Source organism: Perognathus longimembris, chromosome 19, assembly GCF_023159225.1.
Source record: "Perognathus longimembris pacificus isolate PPM17 chromosome 19, ASM2315922v1, whole genome shotgun sequence".
Lineage (NCBI taxonomy): Eukaryota > Metazoa > Chordata > Mammalia > Rodentia > Heteromyidae > Perognathus > Perognathus longimembris.
The window spans coordinates 33056529-33070442 of NC_063179.1; the positions used below are offsets into that span (position 1 = coordinate 33056529).

General features: G+C 37.4%; 1 protein-coding gene across 1 annotated transcript in view; it reads left to right on the plus strand.

The window, feature by feature from the left end:
- Positions 1–6431: 6431 nt before the first annotated feature.
- The window catches only part of Il31ra (interleukin 31 receptor A), a 56211-nt gene continuing 48728 nt past the window's right edge, over positions 6432–13914 (plus strand). Inside the window, 2 exon segments of the mRNA XM_048368258.1 lie at positions 6432–6477; positions 10529–10569. Coding sequence (XP_048224215.1) covers positions 6432–6477; positions 10529–10569 — 87 coding nt within the window.

Here is a 13914-nt window from a genome sequence, read left to right on the forward strand (position 1 = left end):
ACAATAGCTGGATTTTCTTCACTTCACACCTAATGGAATCATATAATCCATGTGGTAACATAAAACTGTGTGTGTATGTGTGTGTACACTGGGGCTTGACCTAAGCAGCTCAGACTCTAATTTGGCTTTTTCACTCAAGGCTGGCACTCTACCACTTTAGTTACACTTCTAGTTCTGGCTTTTTGCTGGTTAATATGTGGTAAGAGTCCTATGGATTTGTCTACCTAGGCTGACTTTGAACCTGATCCTCTGATCTCAGCCTCCTGAATTCCTATTACAGATGTGAGCTACTGGTGCTTGACTTCACATAAAACTTTTGAGAGGCAGACCTTACATTACAGGATATCAAAGCTGAATGGTGGCTCATTTATACTAATGCTTAGGTCTTATTTTGTATTGTATTAGTTGCCTTATCAATATTAAATATTCTTTTTTTTTTGCCAGTCCTGGCACTTGGACTCAGGGCCTGAGCGCTGTCCCTGGCTTCTTTTTGCTCAAGGCTAGCACTCTGCCACTTGAGCCACAGCGCCTCTTCTGGCCTTTTCCTTCTTTCTTTCTTTCTTTCTTTTTTTAATTTATGAGAGAAAAGGGACTTGTAGTTCTTTATTTTATTTTTTTTCTTATTTATTGTCAAAGTGATGTCCTTTTCTATATATGTGGTGCTGAGGAATAGAACCCAGGACTTCATGTATACGAGGCAAACACTCTTGCCACTAAGCCATATTCCCAGCCCCTTAAATAGATATTCTTGGGAAACAAATATTACATTTCCAAATGTATTGTTTGAATATTATAAAATTCAGTTTTCCCTTGGTTCATCTTGTGGTATGATTGATGCTTGTTAATTGACCATTTTGGCATCTTACTATATATCTCATCTATCATTGTTTCCACAGTCTCTGGGTGTTCCACCACTGGAGATTTGTTTATGATAATCCATGGATGCTAATCAGCTCAGGATACTCCCAGATGTGTTCTTGCCAATTAAATGTTGCAATGCAAGTTCTGATGGTTTCATCTTAACATATTCTTCAGCTGAGTTATTTTATTGGGTTAGCAATTGTCAGAAAACTTCAGCTTCTAATAGTTGATTTTAAATCTATAAATAGAATTGCTATGTCACAAACTTAAAACTACCATTTGGAGTAGAATATAGAATGTATCTGTGTCCAAATAAGTATAATTTATTATAGTATGGAGACTATAAATAGTCCTGATGATAATCATTTTTAAGAATAACAAAAATCTTGCCTGTATACATAATCCATTATATGCTATATAGTGTACATATATGTTAATATGTGGTACGTATTAGTATATACCATTATATATTTTATAACTTATTTAGAGTTTTTTCAGTCTGTATATATAAATCCTTAGGAGCACAAATCCTGCTCCAGTGAAAGGACTTAGACTGACCAAAGTTTAAGGAGCTGGAACTATAGTTCAGTGGTTGTGTGTATATTCTAAGCATACACAAAACCCTGGGCTCAATCTCCACTGCTATCAAAAAAAGAATTCATATGTGAAAAAAATATACAAAACTTAATTGTGCAGCCTAACATTTTTTTTTTTTTTTTGGCCAGTCCTGGGGCTTGGACTCAGGGCCTGAGCCCTGTCCCTGGCTTCTTTTTGCTCAAGGCTAGCACTCTTCCACTTGAGCCACAGTGCCACTTCTAGCCATTTTCTGTATATGTGGTGCTGGGGAATCGAACCCAGGGCCTCATGTATATGAGGCAGGCACTCTTGCCACTAGGCCATATCCCCAGCCCCTAACATTTTTTTTATATGTACTCTCTATAGTCATCAGGGCATATGTATTGTCTCATATAGAGACAATTTCTGCATGTCTTTTCAACCTCTTGCCCTGATTTTTTCATACGATCAGTTAAATTTCCTGTTACTGAGCTTGATATCATGGAATAACATAAGACTCTCTTTTGCATCTGGCCTTATGTGTACGATATAATATTTGTGAGATTCACCCATGTTTTGCATTCCAACAGTTTATTCCTTTTCTATTGTGTAATATGCTCTCATTTGAGCATACTGCAACTTTGTCCCCAGTATTTTATTGATGAACATTAGAATTGTTTCCAGTTTTTGACTTATGAATATTTCTGTACAAGTCTTGATTAACACAGCACTCAATTTTGTAGCATATACCTGCCTTGGAATTGGTATATCATAGAGTTGGCATATTTTAAGACAGGTGAAGAGTTTTCCAAAATGACTGTATCAGTTAATATACTTGCCAGTATAATTAGAAGTGTTCTATGTGTTCCACATCCTCATCATAATTTGGTACTTGTAGTGTTTTTAATTCTTGCCACTTAGTTATTAACCTGTATTTTCCCAATGATTTGTGATTACACACACACACGCACACACAATTAAATAAATAAATAAATATATATATATATTTACATGTGTATTGACCATTTCTTTCTTTACCTGTTTGTGTATCTTTCCATTCATGTAAAGAGTGAAAGGCGGTAGAAGAAAAAAGGAATGCAAAGATAGGATGCTAACTTATTGCTCAGTGGTAATGTAATTGTAAAGATAGTTAATAGACTTTAGTGGCACAAAATAAATATATGCTTTTTGCTCATGTAAGTGTTCAAGGAGGATGTTCTGGTGGGTGGGTGGCCACTTCAGTTGTTATTTAAGTATCCAGATTTATTCCATTCTGTGTTGGACAATCTTTAATATATGGCTTCTAATTTTTTTGTGCCATTACTGGGGCTTGAACCTAAGGCCTGGACACTGTCCCTTAGCCTTTTCACTTAAGGCTGGAATTCTACCACCTGAGCCACAGAGCCACTTCTGGCTTTATTTTTTAGTGGTTAACTGAAGATAAGAGTTTCATGGACTTCTTGCCTGGGCTGGCTTTGAACCTCAATCCTCAGATCTCAAGCTTCATCTAAGGTATCCCAGTAGGGTGTTTACTTGAAAAGGAATAAAATTCAAATGTACTCTAATGCTGAGATACAGGGTGAGGCAAGATGCTAGAGTAGCAGCTTCCTTTGTGGGACTCTGAGTGAGGTGAAATGGAAAAGCATAGAAATGAGGTAGAGGAAGTCTATACCTCCAGCCCTAGTTCCCCACAACCACAAGGTAAACCAGGTGGTTTGAATGACAAAAGACTGGCAGTCCTAGTTGCAGGATAAAGCCAGAGTTCTTGTCTTAAATTCAGTGTGAGGTTTTTACATGATAGTTATCCTTTTGTGTGGCAGGCCAGCATTGGAGGAGAAGCTCATTTTGTCATTATGCATATCTAGGAGTTTCTGTAGCTTGGTACTGTCCTGAGAAGGGCAACTATTATATCTGAGCTACTCTGTAAACCTGAAAACAAACACAGCTCAGGTAACCTGAGACACCTTGCCACAGTGTCTGAGTGCAAGACAGAAGCAAAAGGTAGTTTTCAAGAAGGTTTGATATGAACTTTCTGAGAAGTATAGGTAAAGGGAAGCTGAAATTAAAATAGTAATAAGAATAAATTGCCAACAAAGAAAGGCCTAGGACCAAGGGACTGACTGCTGAATTCCACCATACCTTTAAAGAGGAATCAGGATAAATGCTCCACCACTTTCTTTCCAGTGGTTTCACCCCTGATCACTGTAACTGATTTTGGTACCCTGGATATTGTATATACATATATTGGAAATAGGGAAGGGAAAGGAAATATCAAAATTGAGAGACAAAGGATAAAAAGACAAGTTAATGCAACAGCAATACTTACAAACCTATATGGTGTAAACCAACTGTACAACTCATTGGAGGGGAAGGAAAAGGGGAGGGAGAGGCGGGGTGGGGAATAAGGGAGGAGGTAAGTTGGATAAGAAATGTACTCACTGCCTTACATATGAAACTGTAACCCATCTATATATGACTTTGACAATAAAAAATATTTTTTTTAAAAAGGAGAAAAACATTTCTGGGGAAAAAAAAGCTCCACCAACTGTTCCACAAAATACAAATAGAAGCAACATTTCCAAAGTCATTCTATGAAGCTAGTTTTAACTTATTATACAAACTAAAGGTGAAAACAAAACTATTTCCATTTCCTTGATAAAAAAATTACTCAATGAAATACTGGCAAACTAAATTTACCAACATTTTAAATGAAGAGCATCCATGAGGCTGGGAATATGGCCTGTGGTAGAGTGGTTGCCTCACATACATTAAGCCCTGGGTTCGATTCCTCAGCGCCACATATATAGAAAAAGCCAGAAGTGGCGCTGTGGCTCAAATGGTAGTGCTAGCCTTGAGCAAAAAGAAGTTCAGGAACAGTGTTCGGGCCCTGAGTTCAAGCCCCAGAACTGGCAAAAAAAATTAAAGAGCATCTATGGTTAGATTAGTGTACCAGCCTGATGTTCAGCAACTGTTAGAAGAAAACCAAGTGAAGTCTTTTGCAATTACTACCCTTTAGATTCTGGTGCTGTTTGCAGCTTGCTGAGCTAGTCAAAGATCACCTTTGAGTGTTTTAAAATCTTTCTTTGTCCTTCTGAGGAACCGCCATACTGCTTTATAGAGTGGCTGAACCAGTTTACATTCCCACCAACAATGTAGTAGAATTCCCTTTTGGCCACATCCCCTCCAGCATTTGTTGTTATTAGTTTTCCTGATAATGGACATTCTTACTGGGGTGAGGTGGAATCTCAATGCTGTTTTGATTTGCATTTCTTTTATAGCAAGTGATGAGCACTTCTTGATGTGTCTCTTGGCCATTCTCATTTCCTCTTCAGAAAAGTCTTTTTTAGGTCTTTAGCCCACTTGTTGAGGGGGCCATTGGTTCTTTGAGGATTTGTTTTGGAGGAATTTAATTTTTTGAGTTCTGCATATATTTTAGATATGAGGCCTTTGTCCATTGTAGGGCTGGTAAAGATCTCCCAATCGGTGGGCTTTCTGTTTATCTTGCAAGCTATGTCCTTTGCCGTGCAGAAGCTCTGCAGTTTGATGCAGTCCCATTTGTCCAACCTTTCTGTGATTTGTTGTGTTTCTGGGCCTTTATTGAAGTTTCATCCTGTGCCAAGAAGCCAAAGTGTTTCTCCTATTCCTCCTTATAGTGTTTTCAGGGTATCTGATTTTACTTTGAGGTCTTTGATCCATTTGGAATTGAATTTGGTGCTGGGTGATATGTAAGGGTCTAGTTATAGTTTGTTATAGGTGTTGAACCAGTTTTGCCAGCACCATTTGTTGAATAGTCTGTCTTCCCTTTTTTTTAAGCACCTTTATCAAAGATTAAGTAGCCATAGGTCTGTGGGTTCACTTCTGGGTCTTCAGTTCTATTCCATTGGTCCTCAGGCCTGTTCAATACCAAGCTTTATATTACTACAGCTTGCAGCTTGAAGTTTGGTATTGAAATTCCTCCAGCACTTTTGGGCCTCTACTCAAAAGATTATAACCAAGACCACACTAAAGCCACCAGCACAACTATGTTCATCACAGCACAATTTGTCATTGCTAAAATATGGAACCTACCCAAATGCCCCTCAGTAGATGAATGGATCAAGAAAATGTGGTACATATACACAATGGAATTCTATGCATCTATCAGGAAGAATGACATTGCCCCATTTGTAAGGAAATGGAAGGACTTGGAAAAAATCATACTAAGTGAGCCAGACCCAAAGAAACATGGACTCTATGGTTTCCCTCATAGGGAAAAATTAGTACATCTCTAGGATAGTCCTAGCAGAAGATCACAATAGCCCAATAGCTATGCCCATATGAACACATAAGATGATGCTAAGCGAAATGAACTTTAAGTTATGGAAACAAGTGGTATATCATTGTTTTTATTTTCAACATTCCATGTGAAATCATTCCCCCCTTTTTTCCCCACATTCCCTTCCCATGGTTTTACCCCTGATATCATTGTAACTGATTTTAGTACCCTGGATATTGTATATATGTGTATTGGAACTAAGGAAGGGAAAGGGAATACCAAAATTGAGAGACAAAGGATAGAAAGACAAACCAATGCAACAGCAATACTTATAAAACTAAATGGTGTAAACCAACTGCACAACTCTCTCGGGGCGGGGGCAGGGTATGTAGGGGAGGCTGGGGGTGGGAATGAGGGAGGGGAGGAGGTAACAAGTTGGATAAGAAATGTACTCATTGCCTTACATATGAAACTGTAACCCCTCTGTACTTCACTTTGACAATAAAGAAAAAAAAATCTTTCCTTTGTGTAGGGAGAGCTGCTACTAGCTACAAAGTGTTTTTGCATTCTGTTTGGACTAGGAAGATACCCCATGTTACTAGAATACAGCTTTCTTCTCAGCTTGACACACACATACTATGATGGTACTGAGGTCTCAGGGTCATTAGCAGTAGTAAACCCTGAGAAGCTTTTCAACTACTGTCCACCTTGTTATTGCTGGAATAGATGTGGTTTCCTCAGCACTGTGGTCAGTGCCTGCATGGTCATTGACCTGACTGCTGTCATTCCCTATGGGGGCAGAGAACGTTTGTCAAATTTGGGAGCTGCTCTTCCCAAGATCTGACCACCCTAGGTATACCTCATTGTCATCCCACAAATCTAATGTTTGGGACTAGATAGGGGAAGTGTTTCCTCTCCCTACATTCCAAGGTGTTCCCTATTACATTTCCTAGAGTGCCTTTTTAATTAATCTGGGTTCTTCCTACAGGCTGGAAAAAATGGATTTCAAGGAGATACTTCCAATCAGTACACATTCAGAGTAAAAGAAATAACAAAGGTCCTAACTTCTTGCTTATAACTGGAATGAAGGGAAAATAAGAAAGTGGAAAATTAACATCTCAAAATTATCTCATTTGGACAAAGTATGGAGAAGAACTTCAGACACCATTGAAGCATCATTATTTCACCAAGTTGTTAATATTCTGTCCGTCTTGTAATTTTTGTTTTCCCTGACTATGGACTTTCTAAAGCATTGTTTTATGCTCACACACTTTTATTTTTTGCCCAACTTGAGGCTGTCAGTGAAAATACTAATTATTTTTGCAAATGTTCTTTTTCCATTGCTTTCATTGCTCTATCACTCCATGTAAGTGAAGTAATGCTGTTAATTTCTTGAAGCAAAAGGCCATCTGGTCTGCTGAGTTTAGAATTCTTAGTTTTAGTCTTTGTTTTTCCAATTACTAACAGGTTCTTTTAATAAAAATGTATCATCATCGTCATCAAGAACTACCCATCTTGATTTCAGCTAAACCCCTCTACTTTGTTTTCCTTTTGAGAAATCCAAATCTTACTGGACAAAGTTTAAAAATGCATTTGCATAATAATTTCATGAAGTATATTTTCTTGCAAAGTAGTTGAATATAAAAATTAAAATAAGAAATAATTGCAAGTTAAGAAACATACTTAACAGAACCAAGTTTTATCATTTAAGAGAAGCAACTTTTTGTCATTAGGAGAGATAAAATTTATTATTCTCTTTTAAATTTTTTTAAACATTAAAACACCAAAACATTTTGGTATATCTATTATGCTTCTATTATTTTCTGAGATGAAGTACTAACAAAGTGAGAAATTTCTTCCTCTCCAGAGGATCCTTGTTTGAAGCCAGCCCTGCCAGAAACATCCCTGAGATTCCTGCCAAAGTACCCACTTCATATAGCCAGGATGGAGGCATGGCTCAAGTGGTAGAGTGCCAGCTGAGAAGCAGAAGACTCTGAGTTTGAACTCTAGTGTTGTTTAAAAAAAATCCAAATTTTATTACATTCCCAGTACAAATCTCAGTGATGAATGTTAGACCAAATTCACCAGAATACAATATGTTGGAGTCAATTACTAGAGTAGTAACTGTCTGTGAGGGAATGAGTCTGATTTTTATGCTAAGGAGAAGTTGGTGGTATGGCTCAGAGGGTAGAGCATTAACCAATGAGTGAGTCCTGGTCTCACACCTAAAAAAAAAAGAAAAAAAATGAGAGATGATTTTTAAAAGTTGAGAAACACAGCTCTAGAAGATGTAACATTTGGTTATACCATGAGATTTACTTTGACACAGTGATTGGCATACTCATTCATTCTAGTATTATGGGATGCCCAATATACTTCTAGATGCCAATCTACACAGAAACATGGCAGACTTTCTTGTATGGGATTTCTTGAGATCACCTTTGGGCTTTGAATTCAGCATGCTTACGTGTTCAACTAGTCAGCAACAATATGGGCTGTCTTTAAGAGAAAATACATGTGAAAATACGAAGTTTTAAATGATCATGTCTTTGCGATTAAAGTATATTATTGCTTTTTTACCTCCTGATTTGTAGCTTTGTTTACAAGAAACATCTACAAATGCTTTAGGTTTCTAATAAGGGTTGTGATCCATAAAGAAGGCAGTTTAATGTTTGAGTTCTCATTGAGTAAAATAAAAGAATATACATTAAATCAGGTGAATATGTATATTAAGCTGAAAATTTCCTCTTTGGAAATAAGGTTGAACTTAGAAAAATAGTTGAAAGATATAAGGCTTTTCACGGAAGAACACAGTACATCCTACTACAGGTGTTTATGCTTTTAAAAATACTTCTTTTCCACTTAAATATGCGTTTTCCAAATTTAGTTTTAGGTTTTTCTTTTAAATTAGAGTAGAATTTAGTGAGTCAGAATTGAATCCAATACAATCATGTTTTCTTTGAGAATATCGAAGAATAAGCTGCTAAGGGGAATAGAAATGAATAATAGGCAATTAAATGAGTTCAGATTGCTTTTATTAACAAGTAAGCATGTGTGTGTGTGTGTGTGTGTATTTCAACTTATTTAATGAATGGGTATCACAATACTAACTACAGTAGGTCTGGCTTGGCGCAGTTTGATAATGATCCAATTAAACCTGTGGAAGGGAGAGGTAGAAAGCAAGGTTGGGCAGAGGAAGAACTAAGTGATAGAGCTGAGTTAAATCCAACAAAACCTGAGGGTCTGCATTACTAATCAAGCTCCTAATTCAATGCCTTTGTGGCTGGTCAAGGATCATGTTGATATTAAAATAGTGAGAGAGAGAGAGAGAGAGAGAGGAGCTGCTGTTGGCTGTGCTCCTGGGTTCTATTTTTTTAAAAATTATTATGATGATGTGGGAAAAAAACATCACTATGAGCTATGCTTAATTATGTGAAAATAAAAATATTTTCCAATTCATAAGTCTTAAACATTTTTGAAGAGTAATTGAGACAAATGCTTGAGAGGACTATAAAGTTTCCAGAAAGTGTGATAATGCATTAGTGTTTGGCACAATAATGTAATATAGTCCACTTGCATTTCCTTGGGAAATTATGAGATTCTATTGCATTTCAGGAAGGGGATTTCAAACACTTCTTTAAAATGCCTTCCTTAAATCATTCATAAGTAGAATTGTATGCACAGATATTTTGGTATTTTGGTGCAATTTTCCTTTTCTTAGTGGAGCCACAACTGGTTCTATGACTAGTCTATTCTCTATTTAGTCTACTCTTTCTTCTTTATTTCTTTTTTATTTTTATTTATTTATTTATTTATTTTTTGCTGGTCCTAGGGCTTCAAGTCAGGGCCTGAGCACTGTCCCTGGCTTCTTTCTCCTCAAGGCTAACACTCTACCACTTGAGCCACGGCGCCACTTCTTGAGTTTTCTATATATGTGGTGCTGAGCAACCAAACCCAGGGCTTCATGTATGCGAGGCAAGCACTCTACCACTAGGCCATATTCCCAGCCCTCCCCCTTTTCTTTTAAAAAATATTTTTATGTAAGTAGTTTTACAAAAGAGCAGCCATTCAACACAGCAGTTTATGAACACAATCCATCTTGATCAATAACCCTTTCAACATTCTTGCCCATCCTTCCAACCCTTACTCTTCTAATTTTGTAGAGTATATATTGAATTTTGTTTTTACTGTATTTTCCCCTCCCCTCTTCTCTTTTATCTACCCTCCTCCTCTTGACTCCCATATCACACCTTTCAAGTACAAATTTCCTGGTGTTTATTTTGTTGATTTTGATTTAGCCTTTCTAAGGAATTACACTATTTTGAGTTCACCCCAGAATCTACCATATTCTTAATGGTGATTAATTCTATGAGTGGCTCTCCTGGAGCTACTGCCTGTCAACTTTATTTTCCTTTAGACATAAAAATTATAAATCTCATTTTAGAGTCAATTACAATTATTTTCTTTCCTTCCTTTTCTCCATCAATAGAGATATTGACATGATTCCATATTCCTCTTTTCAAGTTCAAGTCACTTTTAACATTTCACTCGTGGCAACATTTGTAAAGACCTTCTGAAGAAAAACTTTAAAATGTAGCCATTTCTTTTGGTGGTATACCGTCCTTTCAGAAGAAAACCTTTTAAGTTGAGTGGCCTAATAGATGCAGATAATTATTTATTTAGTTATTTTTTCCAGTTGCAATAATGGAATCTATTTCCTGCATAAGTGAATAAAGTGCCACTGTAGGTTGGGCTGGGTTTAAAAGCAAAAGAAGCCCCAGATATCCAGAGAGAAAAACACACAGCTTTGTGAGGATCAAGTCCTCATTACCTTCTGTGTCCTGACTTGTGCTGTAGGGCATAGAGTTGGCTTTGGTGTGGATCACTACTTCATGAAGGTAAGTGTCAACTCATTTAGTTTAGTGAGACCTGAGCCCTCTTTCCTGCTACATATCAGTTTTTCCCCCTGATTTCTCCAGTGAAATTACATTGCAAAACCCATCACATGAATTGCTTCTTACTCTATTTGTTGACAGTTACAGGAAATCTACTGTTTTGCCAGATCATACTTAAATTGCTGGGCTTTGATTTGCAGGGTTAAAGGAGGTTGGGGATACAGTTTAAATACAATGGATTTCTCTTTCAGGTAACTATAGATCTGAAAAAAAATAAAAAGAGTTCTAGGGGGGCTGGGGATATAGCCTAGTGGCAAGAGTGCCTGCCTCGGATACACGAGGCCCTAGGTTCGATTCCCCAGCACCACATATACAGAAAACGGCCAGAAGCGGCGCTGTGGCTCAAGTGGCAGAGTGCTAGCCTTGAGCGGGAAGAAGCCAGGGACAGTGCTCAGGCCCTGAGTCCAAGGCCCAGGACTGGCCAAAAAAAAAAGAGTTCTAGGGAAGTTGGGAGGAAAATCCCTAGAGTTTCATGGTAGGAAAGCCAAGTAGGGGATAAATCAATAGCTACCACATGGTTGTAGTCGTGAGTTTAGACTTTAGAATTAAGCAGTCATGGATTGGTTTACAGCACTTACAAACTATTACTTTTTACCTGTTCACAAGATATCTCTGAGACTGTGAAAAAGAGATAACATCTGCTTTACTGGGATTTTTTAGGAAAGCCTAATTGGGTAGCATAATTAGTGTTTATTTCAACTCATGTGTTTTTGCCAGTCTTGTTTCTAGCGAATTAGAATGTTCTTATATGGAGGCAGCTCATCTTCTTAATGGGCTCATAGACTTTAATTGAAGACAGTTATATGACAGCTCTTAATCTCATCTTGGATAAGGTATGCACTTAATATCCTCATCTAGAAAGTTAGATGCCATTACTTTATTAAGTTGAAATTGCTAATATTTGGCTGCTTTTGATATGAAAATTTCTTACAACTTATCCTAAAATTCAGTAGTAGATAAAACATAAGATACACAAATATAAATATGAAATAAACAAATAAATACCCTTGTTTTACCTTAAAGGAAAATAGGATCTAATAAAAATTCACAATAATAATAGCTTTTATAAAGTAAGACTATTGTTATTACAGGCTGCAAATTAACATTTAAAAATGATAACAGGGCCTCTTCTACTTGATAAATAAAAAACTATAATCACTAATCTGTGAGAAATTGAGGGATTCAGTAAGGTTGGGCAGCTTTCTGCTTGTTTCCCATTGTATAGGATGGAGGTTTTAAAGGTTAGGTAAAGAGGAGGTAAAAAAATTCTGAGAATAGCATTCTTCCCATAAGTTTGATTACCCATAGGTTTAATACTGAAATGGAGAAGCAAGGAGAAAGCTTCATACTCCCATTTTGTCCCTCAGAATTTCTGACAGAGCAGTAGGACTTGGATTGTAGTTTCACTCCATTGTATTTGGGTATCAAAAAGTATTGGTTGCATTAATATCTGAATGACTAGCTGAACGAATGAATGAGTAAATGGACTCAGCTCTGGGAAAAATCACATGGTTGTATACTCAGGTAAGGGTAGCACCCAGGACACAACCTTGACTGGAAACTGAGTTGCTAAATGGTGTCAAGAGGGGGTGCAAATAATAGGGAAATATAACAGCTATACTCTAGTTTCTTCACTCTGTTCATGTGTGGTAGGGTATGGTTAGGCAGAGATAATTTAATGTGTTAAATTTCACCACATCTATCACCGGAGGCATAGCTCCTCCCTTTGCTCCTCCTACTTGCCTGTTCTTAGCTGCTCTGGCAGCCAGTAAACATTGCTTGGTTTGTTTCAGTCATTCTACTTTTAACACTAGCTGCCATAGTAGAGCAATATCTTTTAAAGATGGGACAGCATCAATTATTTTATTATTTTTTTATTTTTTGGCCAGTCCTGGGGCTTAGACTCAGGGCCTGAGCACTGTCCCTGGCTTCTTTTTGCTCAAGGCTAGCACTCTGCCACTTGAGCCACAGCGCCACTTCTGGCCATTTTCTGTATATGTGGTGCTGGGGAATTGAACCCAGAGCCTCATGTATACGAGGCAAGCACTCTTGCCACTAGGCCATATCCCCAGTCCCCAGCATCAATTATTGAAGTAGTGCTACTGTATACTCTGAGTCCTTTAGTCTAGCACAATACATTGACATTGTGTTTGGCAAATCTGGGGCTCCACTAAATGCCATGTTCTATTAAAGTTCTGCCAATATAAGCTTGTCTATGTTTTAGGAATTTGCCTCTCTTTGAGGACCAGCTTTTCAAACTCACTCCATTTTCAAAGTGGAAACTGATGGCCCCTGCATGCAAGTTAAGGGTTCTCTTTAAGAGCTCAACAGAATCTGGGAATTTCCTGTAGTCCAGTTTTGAGGATGACTTACCTCATGTAAAACCCTTAACAGGCTGATATGTTAAAGTACACGAGGGATAGGCTTTCTAATGACTGGAAATGTCACACCCCTTGTTTAATAAGTAATCTGAAAATGTTTCACAGATTCTGAGCAATCTGGAGGGAGATTTTTGGTTTGGGGGTATCTTTAAGGCTGTGGTGAGGTCTGGTGGCTGCCTTGGTCTAGCCTAACAGCAACAGGAAATTTCATAATATTTTTTTATAGATAGGACTGGAGATATATATCCATATATGTGTAACCTTGTTAACTTCTGCCTTTTTAACCATTAATGTTTTACATTCTAAGCTGATCTCCTATTTCTGACTGCAAAGACTTCGTCCATTGATACAATTATTTGAGTAGGCTCCTGAAATTAGATGATAATGGGGATTTTCCAAAGCCAGCTCTCTCTAGAGTACATACAGATTTTCTGGACTTTTAGAGTTCCTGGAGGCTGGAGTTTCGAGTGAACTCAAATTCTTCCAATCCATATTTACCCACCACAGATAAGTAGGATCTCTATGCACATATTTTACTTGGTTGAAATCTAGTAAACTTTTAGGTGAACTTATTTAAGCTCCAAGAGTCTTAAATAATTTATTTCATTTACAACTATAATCCTTTGCGAGGAGGTTCTCTGGTGTGAGATGGGAGTATGGAAAGTCTCTAGAGGAAGGAAGGTATTAGAATTGAGGGCATTGTCTTAATGGCAATGCTCGTTGACTTTCTGGTCATTTCTCTCCTTGGCTACTCTAAGCTTTCCTTACACAATTTAATTATAGCACTTAGCATATGACATTTGAGATTGTGGTGTAGGCACAACCTTCTGGAGAAAATATGACACTAGAGCCATCAATAATAGCAGCTCATTCTAACATTTTTAGTTTGAAAAAACAAAACAAAACC